We start from the raw sequence: 12,964 nt of genomic DNA on the forward strand, positions 1-12,964 counted from the left end.
GAGGAATTGGCAAGGTGAGGTTGGATATGGCTTGTTCTGTTTTTCTGATTTTTCAGCATTCACCCCAATATCTGGCTCCCATGTTTTTTTTTTTATTAATAAGAACCTTTAAGATTCATGTTACATCCCTGAGTCTTGAGGGAGGGGGGTGATATAGATACCCCTTTTATGGTGGAGCACTCCACTGATACTTACTCTGTATTTTGACCAGTCGTTTCTGCATTAACCACCATCCAATGCACAGAGAAATTTTTTTCTGATGAAGTCTGAGAGCTGCACTAGTCCATGGGTAGGGAGACATGAATTTACAGGCCAGTTTGAAACTGTCCATTTAGCAGAATAATAGTGATAGGCTCACCCCTGAGGCCTGTGAGCTCCCAAAATATGGGTCCTTGGCCAGACTTACAGGACCAGACATATTCTTCTTCTTGTAAAGTGGGCCTTAAATTTAATCAGAAAGTAGTTGGTTACTCCCATAGTATTTGTGCCACTACTGCATTTACAGAAATATATTGTCATTATTGCAGTTCATAAGGTTCACAGATGGGTAAGACTTGATGACTCTCTGTCCCTGGTTCCCCTCTCCTACTCTGCATAACCTCCAAAGAACCTTTCAATACTATGAGAAGTAATGGACATATTTTAAAATTATCACATGCTAACTTACTCACTGACTTCAATACTTGTGTTTCCCAATTGTTCATCCACTAATGCAAAGAAAGAGACAGAAGCAAAGAGAGGGGGCTAGTAGGTGTAGTTTTTTTTTTTAGGTTTTAAAACTTTATTCTGCACTTTCAAGTCACAGAGTCAGAATTTTGGTGTGTATTAAAACCCGCGATCATTTCTATGTCACCTGGAGATTTCTCATTGGCACAGTTTCTGACCTGTGCTTGGAAATTCAGGGTCGCAAAAGGCTGTGCATGGATAAACACATGCACATGTGTTTGACCTGTGCATGGTCCCCCTGCTCCAAACGGTTCAAGATCCAGCCACACAGACACGGAACACTGAAAATGATCTGGGTAGAAGTCACTGTCTTTGATATTCTGTACATGAAGAAAGGAACGACTGGATTCCCCACAACACTGCTTGTCATTCCTGGTCTGCAAGGTAAGATCTGGGTTGAAAATTCAGCCCGAACTTCAAAGAGGACAGTGATGTCCAGAGGAGAACTTGGAGCTTGTGGTAACTAGTCAGGCAGCGGGGCACGTGTTTTCCTTGCTGGCACGGGACAGCGGCAGTCTTTAGTAGACAGTGCACCAGTTGCTGCCGTCACTAGGCATCAGCCCTCCAGTGATGAGCAAAATGAGGTCCACAAACCACCAGATCCCAAGTCCCCCCAGTGTCAGCAGCTTCCCTACGGCTGTGCCGGTGTGTCCCAGACAGAAGCGATCGACGCCGAAACACCCCAGGAAGGAGTAGAGCAACGTGGTTACGAAGTAGTGTCCCGTGTACTTTATACAAGGCTTATTCTCTCGTAGAAAGGTCCGGGGGCTGGCACACTCAATTCCATCCAGGGCTCTGCACTGGACTGAAGTGTGTTCCACATCACTGTAGGCCTGACCCCCAAACTTGAGACAACCATAACCAAGCACCTGGGACGCAGTTGCATTTCCAACGTGATCCACTGGGGCATCACAATCTACAAACTCGTCGGGTAGGTCAGAGCAAAGGATGACCGGAGAGTGGGGATCGCTGTATTCCCAGGTCGGGGGTGCGGGACCCTCGGGGTGAGCGGCGCCTGAGGGTGTGAGATCCACTTTGGCCGTGGCGTTAAACGAGTGGCTCCGAGAGACACAGTGCAGCAGCAGCAGGTTCCCCAGCAGCAAGGCTGCCTGGCCGCACAGCAATAGGTAACTCACAGGGCAGCCCCCCAGCACCATCTTCCCGGGCCGGTCCCAGAGACCTGGCCTCGTAGGTTTTTTTTTAATAAAGTAATAATAACTTTCATATTTCAGCACAGAGTGGCTTGGTTACTTATCCCAAGACATAGTGAGTACCAGAAGATCAATTTATGCCTTTGTGATACTTGACCTTGTGGAGACTCTATTGCACTTTCTCTATCCTGGAAGAAGTGCTTTTAAAAAGCACTTAGCTCTTCTGGTCAGTTTACAGTATACCCATCAGTGGGGTGTAGCTCTCTTACCATACAGGCCCTGAGTCAGAAGAACAGGATGGCTCTATGTGGACTATTCCATAAGAAAGAGAGCAGGAACCTTACTGAGTTTCTTCATGCTGTCAAGCTTGCTGAGTAAGTGACCCCCTTGGGAATGTGGAGACATTAAAAGCTGGGTCTTGCATTTAAGTCCTTATTCCATTTTGAACTGATTTTGTATATGGTAAGAGATGATTTTTGCTGGTGGCCATGTCAGAGGAAGAGCAGGTGACAATTGAAGTTCAAGGTGTCAGCCCACCAGGAGGCAAATTCCTGATGGGTGACTCTTGGATAGGCAAGGTCCTGAGACTACAGACCCCAGAATGTCTTTTGCTTCTGCTGTGCCTTTACATGTTTGCTGCTACCATTTTTTTTCTGGTATCTGGCATGGTGTCAAGGGGTGTGGGGAGATCCCCACTGCCTGTAAATGTAGTGTCTTTATCTCAAGGAAATATCCCATTCTACTGGGCATTTTTACCTGTGAATTATTATGAAGATGATTTCTTCCTAAACTGTACTGTTTAACTGAAACAATGATTTTATACAGTAATAATGTTAGTTTAAATAGGATTTTGATGATTGAGGGATCTTAATAAATATAGTAAGGGATTAAGATAGAGGTTAGTTTAGTGGAAAAATTAGCATAGGTAAAGGTAGGGTAAAATGTTGCCCTTGTCTCTGATAAAGTGGAGGCTGCAGAGGATAAAAAATGAAACAAGGAAGTGTCACACAGCTAGAACACATGAGTTTCTACTGAGGAGCCATAAAGACTGTGGCTTAGGTTAATGATTAAGGAAAACAATTGAGTCCTAGTAGCCCAGCTAGTTCAAATTCTTTTAATCTTAATGTTGGGAGGTATATTCACAGGTTTCAGAGTGCACCATAGCTGAAACAAAGCTTTGAAAATAACTTAAAGTTAGATCAAGATGTTTTTGTCAAATAGCTGTGAGGTGAAAAACCCAAGAAGACAATCTAAAAAGTTTTAGAAAGGCATATAGTTGAATGAGAAACTCATTAAGGTCAGGGAACAAGAACAAAGCAGCCCAATTATTATTAGCTGATGCACCTTTCTTGCTAGGATTGGTTGATGACCAAAGGTGATGATTAATTCCATCTGCCCTCAATCTTCTGATATAAAAAACAACTGATGAGTGGGTATGTCCCCTAAAGATTTAAAGTAGAGCTGACTGATTATTTTCCATGCATAAAAGTTTAGGTTTGTGATACCTTTAAAATTCCTTATAAGATTACCTTTTAAGATAAAAAATAAAGTGATTGGTTCTTTCTTTGCAACCACAAAATGCAGCATGCCAGTAAAAGAACTGGCTGAGAAGAATACCTTGCTTGCTTACACTGTTAATCGATAACAAATTGCTTGGATATGAATGTACATGGGTTCTTGAGACAACTTGTTTTTCACCTGTAATATGTAAAATGTTTATGTAAGGGATATACTTACATACTGTTTTTAAATTGTGTGCATTCTAATAATTCACTTGAAAAATTCAATGTAACCACACTGAAATTTTTATATTGCCTGAAAGATTTTGCTGGGGTATATAAGCTGTAAGGGAAAGAAAAAAGATACTTAGAGTTAGAAGGAAAACATCAAAAATAGTTAGAAGGAAAACATCAAGAATAAGAGAAGGCAATCACAAGGCACATAAAGAATAGAGAATGCAAAAGAATAAAGAAAAAGTCTGAAGGAAACCATCAAGAGTGTGTGTGTGTCTTTTTCCCTTACCCCCTCAGATACAAACATTGTAGTAGGACGACTCCGAGGATTTCCTTTGAGCCCAGGCTGGCCCCTGGGCAGCAGCAGTTTTCCTTCTTCCACATGTCACTAAGTTTCCTGGATATTTACGGATATTGTCCTTTCCTAAATTTGTATGCCCAGTTTACAGTTCAGAACAAATTTTGCTGAAAACCATTTGGATGTAAATACACTGGTTTATTCCTAGGTTCTCTACTCTGTGCCATTGTATCTATACTTTTTACATTAGTACCATGCTATTGGATTACTATTTCTTTGTAGTACTTTTGTGTTTTGGTTAAGAGAGGATGTCTTGCTATGTTGTCTAGGTTGTTCCCAAACTCCTGGACTCAAGTGATCCTTCTGCCTTAGCTTCCTAAGTGGTTGGGTCTGCAGATATGCACAGAGTGAACCCTGCTTGGAATAGGCTTTGAAGTTGGATAGTGTGATGACTTCAGCTTTGTTCTGTATATTCTGCTGTGGACATATGCACTCTTTTGCAGTTCCATATACATTTAAGACTGCTTTCTGTTTTTATGAAGGAGTCATTGACACTGAGATTGGGGTCATATTAATACTACAGATTACTTTGGGTAGTATCAACATTTCAACAATAGTCATTCTCCCAGTTTATGAACATTTACTTTTGCTCTCCTCAATTTCTCTCATTAATATTTTTATTGTGAGAGCGTTTATTTGTTTGGTTAACTTTTATTACTAGGCTCTTTTGTTGGGTAATTAGTGTAAAAAGATTTACTTTCTTGATTTTCTTTTCAGATAATTCATTATTTGCATATAAAAATACTACTTTTTAAAAAGAGGTTCTCATTATGTAGTCCTGGGTGGCCTTAAATTTATGGAGATCTACCTGCCTCTGCCTCCAGATTAAAGGGATTAAAGGCATGTGCTGCTCCACCCAAAATACTAATTTTTATGTTGATTTAAGAAAATAATATAAAAATGTACTTAAGGATCTGATTGTCTGTATGCATGTACGTGTACCCTGTGTGTGTATGATTTTCATGGAGGTCAGAAGAGGACCTTGGATTCCCTAGAACTGGATTTGTAGATAGTTGTGAGCCACCATATTGGTGCTGGAATTGAACATGTGTCCTCTGAAAGAGCAGCAAGTGCTTTTTACCACTGAGTCATCTCTCAAGTCCCATATGCTGATTAAAAAAAAATACTGCAACTTAAACTGTTTAATATATTTGTTTTAATAGCCTAACTAGATATATATCTAATGGAGTTGAAATTACCATTTGAAAGAGTTCTCTTCTGTGTTTATTGAAGCAGGATTCATAATGGCTAAGATACATACTCAACATAGGTATCCACAAACACATGCATGGATACAGAAAATGTGGTAAATTTACATAATGAAATAAAAAGAGCTGTGGTTGTACTGGGTAGCTGTTCCAGCTTTGTCCTGGAAGTACTACCTCCATTGAGGCTTCCGGTGACTGTCACGCCTAAGAGGCGGGGCCGAGACAGGAGTGCTTAAGACCTGAGATCCAGAAGTACTGGCTCTCTTGGTTCCTGGATCCTGGACGCTGGAGGCAGACCGAGCAGAGTTCTCCAGAGAACACCGCAGGACTGCGCTTCACCTTTCCTGGACCCTGTAACCTATTCCTTCACTTGTAAGTTACCCCACAAAATAAACCTCCCTTTTAACTAAGCGGAGTTGCCTTAATATTTCAACCAATATGTGGTAACTTGGATGAGTCTGTAGGACACTATGACAACTGAAAAGAACTAAACACAGAAAGACAACTACTGAATAATTTAATAGGCAAGACTCTGGCCACTGTAGTTATTCAGCTGTGTTGTGGGTAGGATGAGCATTTTGACCTGAACATCCCAGATACAGCATGCAAGACTGGGTGCCTTGTGTGGTCCATGTTCTAGTCCCCACCCCAGAGTCCAAGTCACTGTTCTATTAGCCAAGGAATGTCTCTGCTGTCTCATTTGAGGCACCTATATAAACCTACCTTCCACTTCACACAGTCACTACAGTTAGAGCTGTGGTTTGAAGGCATCTTAAACGTAAGAGTCTTCAGTGAAGCTAGGTATGGTATATAACTACATCCCAGCACTTGGGAGTTTGAGGCAAGCTTTGGTTACACATTGAGACCCTGTCATCACACACATACACACACAAACACACAAACGAATAAGTGACAATACCATGCTCACTCTTCCCACAACTCTGTCCACAGTCTTTCTTCAGTTGTCTCCAGCAGAGTTGGTTGGCCAGTGTGATTGTTGAAAACCTTTTTGCTAACCTAAGGCATTGGGACTGACTAGGATCTTTGTTGGTGCAGTGTTCTTTTAGCCCCCTTTTTTGAGCTTATTGCTTCAGATGGTGGGGGATAATAAAGGTGAATGGGACAGAGTTCCTTGCCCTCAAGGGAGAACCAGAGAGTTATAGAAAACGTCAATGAGGGCTGGAGAGATGGCTCAGAGGTTAAGAGCACTGACTGTTCTCCCAGAGGTACTGAGTTCAATTCCCAGCAACCCATGGTGGCCTACAACCATCCATAATGAGATCTGGTGCTCTCTTCTGGTGTGCAGACATACATACAAACAGAACACTGTATACATAATAAATAAATAAATCTTTAAAAAGAAAACGTCAATGATTCAAGTAGCAACCAGAGGAAATCTAGGGGAGGGGAAGATCAGAGGGAGGGACTGAGACAGGCACTTGACAGTGTTCTTTGAGGCATGGGATTCTCAAGAGATGGGGTCTCTGGTCATCTCAAGAGTTAAGGTGCTGAGCACCAGTTCAGGAACAGTGCAGGAGTGAGCAGCTCTCACTCTCTCTCGGCCTGTCTCTAGCCTCCTTGTTGATGAGCAAATATAGCACACACACTGGTGGGAGTGCTGTTGTTTCTCTGCAAGGCATCAGTGCCACATGCTTACTGACAATAAGCTAAAAGCTATCCGTGGCCTTTTTTACTTCATTATTTTGGCAGGTTAAAAAGTTTGTTGAGTACTCTGATACCATTAGAGAGGAGCTGGAGCCATATGAATGGCAGAGGAGGGTAGGTGGAAGGAATTGCAGGTTTAGGCAGGTCTCAGTACCATTCCCAGAGAGGACTGGGGAGTATCAAATGCCAGAAGACATCTGCTACTTACACTCTCTTCTGCAGGGTCCCTGTGAGATGTTCTGCTTCCTGCTGGGTAGCTCTGTCACTCATTTTATGATTTATTCTTGTCAGAGGAATGAAAGACAATGTTACTCCAAATGCCATAGTGTTTGCTTTATTTAAAACCTGAGGTTAAAAAACATTTCCAAATGGCATAGCAGATATTATTAAAGGAGTATATTCAATGATACCAAAGTCTCATCCCTTTGTGCAGATGAAGTGATGGTGTTTGATGTGCTTCTGAGTAACTCTTTGGCAGATAAGAATAAAATGGGTTCCCTGACCCATTATCTCATAAGGCCACACAAAGTGAGGATTAATGAATTAAAGTGCACTCCAATTGTTAAGCCTTCCCAGAGAGGCTCAGTGTCACTGCAGTCACCAAAAGCAGAACACCTAGATTAAACACACATCAAAAAGCTCTAAAAATGCCCCTTGACCAGAGAGGTCTCCTGAAATTTAAAAAGTGCTTGAGAATGAAAAGGAAACTTTGAATTAACTTTCCTGTTTTGTTAGAAGATTTAGGTGAGATGAGAAAATTGTGCTAAGATTCTACCAAGTAGTGTTTGTTTTTGTAAATGTGAACAGCATTCAATGGTCTTTGCATTGCATTCCCTGGTTCTGAGCACCAAAGATGGCTCCTCTCTGCCTCCTTTTCCAAAATCTCTGAGCTAAGAATGTTTTCTCAGTATAAAGAATTCTCACAGATAGAACCACTGAGTCTGAGTTGATAAACAAAACCCCATGAACAGCAAACCATATCTGCAAGATTTCTTTTTGGGCCAGGAGTGGCTTGAGACCTGGGGAACAACTGAAACTGTTATTCAGAAATAACACCTTTATTTATATATGGCTCTTCACTTCTACTTCCCAAACCATATGGAGATTTTCAGTTCTAGATTTCTGCTTGAGAATCCCTTTGCCTTCTCGGTCCAGGGCTAGCTGGAATCCAGGGTGCTTATGTCAGCAATGCTCTCCAAGTCCACTCAGACATGGAAGGCCACTCTGTCTCAGACATGCTTCCCTGTGTCTGGGTGGCTAGTTTATTTTTTGAGTGAAGTCTAGTAGTGGCTTCAGTGGCACTGGTAAACAGGCAGCTGGTAACACTACTAACATGACTGTTATGAGGGAGCTGAGTTATTAGAAAAAGGATGACCCAGGATCTCAAGGGTGTTTCCTTATGATTTTTAGTGTAACTAAGTCCAGCTGGGCCACCATCTTCCTCAGTGATCCTTTAATTGTCACTTGCATTTTTAAAAAGTTACTCTAATAACTAAACCTCATTAAAATTGGGAACTACTTAAAATAATAAAGCTATGTGTGAAAGGCACACTTACACAGGGCCAAATGTTCTCTGGTGACCTAGTGCTCAGGAGCATTAACAGTGAACTAATAGAGAATACAGTACAAAGTCCATTCAGCACAAAAATAAATATACTATCAAAGATAAAGAGTTGGTAAGCGCCTACTGGAGCACTAGGCAGTCGGCACTGAAGCCTCTCACCTCAGTTCTGAGTTGGCTTCATAAGAGCCACGTGGGTCTCCTGGTAAGTGACAGAGGTTCAGGATAAACTCAGATGGAAGGCCTCAGGCCCCTTCCAGGCCACCAATACAACAGCAACTCAGTGAAGGGTGGCTCTTGATGCAGATGGTGGCAGTGACACCAGCATAAGGCCATGAGCTTGGCCAGTGTCTCTAACATACCCTGGAAAAGCCAAGTAATAAAAATGAGATCCTAGTTGGTGGTTGGATGCTATTGGCCTAGTGAACAAGCTGGCTTCAGTATTCCATTTGCAAGAGGGTAGAAGGTTCAAAGGCAAGAAGATTTGGTCTTCAGCAATCTCAGGCCACATACAGACCTACAAGGACCCATGTCAATCTTCAAAGACTCAGGGGCATATGCTGGCCTCACATCAAAAAAAGTCGCCAACAAAGGTAAATTGGTAGTGGGAGTAAAAAAGGGCCACAGAGAACAGAAAGCTATCTAAGCTATCTGTCCTAGAAAAGGAAAGAGTAAGCTGTCTGCAGTATCAGATATGAGGTCATGAGCAGGATGTAGGCAAATGGGGAGGGAGTGACTAGCAGATGGAGGCCAAAAGGAAGTTATACCTTGTTCTTCTGCTATGTTGCTTCTTAAGTTACCAAAGACTTTTTTAGAAAGGTTCCAGGTATTGAAAGTGGTTCTTAACTGGCTCTACTCACTAGTAAACAGCTGTCTTCAGGTGGGGCAGAGACTCTGGTGTTTATATACAAAGATGGGCTATGGGCTGACACATGAGCTCTGAGGCCAACCTGAGTTCACTATAGGGAACTTGGCCCATTTTTCTACTCCTGCCATCCATATGCAGAGCTGAAGCCTTCAGGTAGTGGCTGCTCTTTCCTAGACCTCTAGTTGGTTCCTGTGTGTGTGTGTGTGTGTGTGTGTGTGTGTGTGTGTGTGTGAGAGAGAGAGAGAGAGAGAGAGAGAGAGAGAGAGAGAGAGAGAGAGAGAATTTAGAGCTGCTGAGCGGTCAGGCTGAGCAAAGGCCCAGAACAGACAAAGGCTCAGGAAGACAGCACAGGTCAGGCCTCCCCAAAATTGCTGAGTGGGAGAAGCAGCCTCTACTTATGGATAAATTAAGGGAAAGGGGCATCTCTCACATGATGACCCTATGGCCTCCTTCTCTCCTGGGACTACCAAAGGATTCACAAAGTGAATCTTGGCCTGAAAAATACCACAGCAGATTGTTACCAACTGTGATCCCAAGTGAGGCCAATGGTATCCTTAGAGTATAAACATTTGGCAAGGTGTCCCTTTGAGTGAGAAGATAGCTGAGTCTCATATCTGGTCCTCAGGAGCCCTGGGAACAGAGAGTGATGGCTGCATGGAACCAAGTACCCTGTGAGACTTGGCAGAGTGGTTTCTGATGCAGCCCAAGGCCTCTGTCAGAGCTGGTGAGCTGGGGTACAGCTGATTTTCTTTCCTTTGTTTCTAATTTTTTAATTTTTAAAATTTTGTGTGTGTATGAGTATATATGTTTAATGAGATGGGTGAGGAGTAGTAGTGTTTCCTGTGGATGTTGAAGAGCTATCAAAGTTCAGGTACTGATGTTATGGGAAATCGCTTCCATCGTAGATCACAGGCCGGTCAACAGTCAGGTGGTAAAACACCTTTTTGGAGATAAATCTGAAGAAACAAAAATGGAAAATGAAGGTGTTACTTTTAGTGAAGACCAAGGGTGGCAGCTGCTACTGTGGCCTCATGTCACTGATTGGGCTTGGCAGGATGTAGAAGTCGAAGTCTCCAGAGAAACAGCTTTTGGGAACTGGGCAACTCATGGACTGTTTTAGTGTTCCTTGGTTCCCTATCCCCATCTTCTGCCTGTCTAGTCTAGTAAAGTTCTCTCCCTTCAGGAGGTCCAAGTACTGTCATTATGGGCTTCCTAGGGCTTGAGTGAAGAGTGGGGCTGTAAGTCTTTGTTCTCCCTAGCTGCTCAGAGGTGCCAGTGGTCAGAACAGCATGGGAAGATGGACTGGGTGCCATAGGAGGTCACAGCAAAAGCCAGAATGTACGTCAAACCCACTGGACGTTTGTATCAGTTCTGATTTCCATATGCCATAGACAGAGATCATTCTCCAGAGCCTTATACTACTCCAGGTTTTCCAGGAGCCTGCTAGAGACTGCATGAGGCCCTTGTCACACCTCTCTCTGGACCCACAGCCAGGCTCAGTGATGCACTGATAGTTCGTAGGGTCATTACAGAAAAAGAAATGGTTAACTAGAGCTGCATCAGGAAGAACAGGGCTTGGCTACATAGGCACTGACCCTCTCCTAACCCTGTCCCCTACTGCTAGTGCTGCTCACCCAGATGAAGACTCCACAGACAGCTTCCTGGAAAGGCTGAGCATACTCTAAAGTCCTACAGATTTAGGCACAGTTCTATTACCCAGGGCAACACAGAACAAGTGGGAAGATTACTTCCAGCCTCTTGGGTTATATACAACCCTGTCCATAGGCCTGAGAGCTCAGGACCTGAGGAGCTGGGGTAGAATATGGGAACACCTTTGCCTAGAGTATCCTATCAAGTCACTCTATTAAAAGCCAAATGACTATGAGGGAGAAGGTAGTCACAGCCTAGACAGGTCTATTTCAAGAAAGGTGCTATGGGATAATGCTTTTGTACACTGGTTTAATAAAATGCTGTTTGGCCAATGGTGAGGCAGAATAGGGTTAGGCAGGACATTCTAACTAGAGAGGAGGAAGGAGAGAGGCAGAACAGAGGACACTGCCAACCGCTGCCATGAGAAGCAAGATGTAAAGATACCGGTAAGCCATGAGCCACATGGATTTATAGAAATGGGTTAATTTAAGATGTAAGATCTAGTTATCGAGAAGCCTGAGCCAGTAGGCCATACTGTTTGCAATTAATATAAGCCTGTGTGTTCATTTGGGTCTGAGCAGCTGCGGGACCATGAGGCGCGGGAACTGGGTGGGCAAAGGAAAACTTTCAGTTACAAGCCCCCTGTGAAGAAGCTATCTGGAAACCAGAAGCCATTCCTAGGGACAGATGTCTCGACTTGTGCACATGACAGATGCTGTCTGTATGGCTGCTCTGTCCTGTTCCCTTTTCTAGTCATCTGCTTACCATTCCTTTTTGTATTCTCATGCTGACTACTCCTGAGATCAGACCCCCTTGAGCCTTCAGCTGACCCTCAGTACTACCTGAAGTAACTGAGGAGCTCAAGATGGCAAAAGGTTGCTCCTGTGATATACAACATGGCTGTTGTGAAATATTAGTTTAAGATGTGTTACATTCACTTATGTTTGTGGAATATTTGCTTAATGATGCAAAGATGTGTTTCATTCTTTTATGTTGCAATTGTTTAGCTCTGTAAAGCTGTGTTACTTTGCTTGCCTAAAACGCCTGATTGGTCTAATAAAGAGCTGAATGGCCAATAGCTAATCAGGAGCGAGAAACAGGTGGAGCTGGCATGCAGAGAGAATAAACAGAAGGAGAATAGAAGAGGGAGGAGTGAAAAAAGGAAGAGAGGACAACACCAGGGGCCAGCCACCCAGCCACACAGCAAGCACAGAGTAAGAAGGAAAGAAAATTATATAGAATAAAGAAAGGTAAAAAGCCCAGAGGCAAAATGTACTAAAAGAGAAACAGGATAATTTAAGTTAGAAAAGCTGGCTAGAAATAAGCCAAGCTAAGGCTGGGCATTCTTAAGTAAGAATAAGTCTCCATGTATTTATTTGGGTGCTGGGTAGCAGGCCCCAAAAGAATAAAAAAAAAAAACCCAGCTGTTATGTGATATTTTGTTTGTGTTCTGACAAATAAAGCTGGCCTGGAGATCAGAGGGTGGAGCTAGCTACTAGTTAACCATAGAGGCCAGGTGGTAGAGGCTCACTCCTTTGATCCCAGCACCTGGGAGGCTCATGCCTTTGACCCCAGCATTTAGGAGGCTCATGCTTTTGATCCAAGTACTTGGGAGGCTCACGTCTTTAATCCCAGCACTTGGGAGGTGGAGATAGGAATATAAGGTGGGTAGGGACAGGCTCTCACCCCCTTTTTGGTCAGAGGATTCATAGAGGTAAGAAGTCTCTAGTGGCTGCTGCTCTGCTTCTCTGATCTTTCAGCATTTACCCCATATCTGACTCCTAGTTTTTATTGATAAGATCATGCTTCATTAACGACACATGGCCTAGAGGTGTTGTCTTTTTTTTTTTTCTTTTTCACTCATGCACTCTTAGCCTTTCCTCTGGATTTATCAGGGTCCTTTTATGGCTTGGCAGTGGGGACTCACCTGAGAGAGGTGAGCACAACTGGGATGAGTCTAGCCTAGAGCCGAGTGCCTGGTTCAGGTCTGCACCTCCCCCCCTAGTTGGCCATATGACCTGGAGTGTCACTATTCCACACACCA

General features: G+C 43.2%; 2 protein-coding genes across 3 annotated transcripts in view; both read right to left on the reverse strand.

Annotated features, from left to right (window-relative positions):
• Window positions 1-758: 758 nt before the first annotated feature.
• Window positions 759-7,022, reverse strand: LOC128102255 (TM2 domain-containing protein 2-like). Its single transcript, XM_052725846.1, has one exon. It carries the CDS (start codon window positions 1,881-1,883, stop codon window positions 1,245-1,247), a length of 639 nt encoding a protein of 212 aa, XP_052581806.1. The 5' UTR covers window positions 1,884-7,022; the 3' UTR covers window positions 759-1,244.
• Window positions 7,023-7,153: 131 nt separating this feature from the next.
• Fyco1 (FYVE and coiled-coil domain autophagy adaptor 1) overlaps window positions 7,154-12,964 on the reverse strand; it is an 80,484-nt gene continuing 74,673 nt past the window's right edge. For both annotated transcript variants that reach the window (XM_052725813.1, XM_052725820.1), the window contains exon 18: window positions 7,154-10,226. In XM_052725813.1, coding sequence (XP_052581773.1) covers window positions 10,151-10,226 — 76 coding nt within the window. In that variant the 3' untranslated portion in view covers window positions 7,154-10,150. The remainder of the gene's footprint in view (window positions 10,227-12,964) is intronic.

This window comes from Peromyscus californicus, unplaced genomic scaffold (genome assembly GCF_007827085.1).
Source record: "Peromyscus californicus insignis strain IS unplaced genomic scaffold, ASM782708v3 Scaffold_11__1_contigs__length_118956290, whole genome shotgun sequence".
Classification (NCBI taxonomy): domain Eukaryota; kingdom Metazoa; phylum Chordata; class Mammalia; order Rodentia; family Cricetidae; genus Peromyscus; species Peromyscus californicus.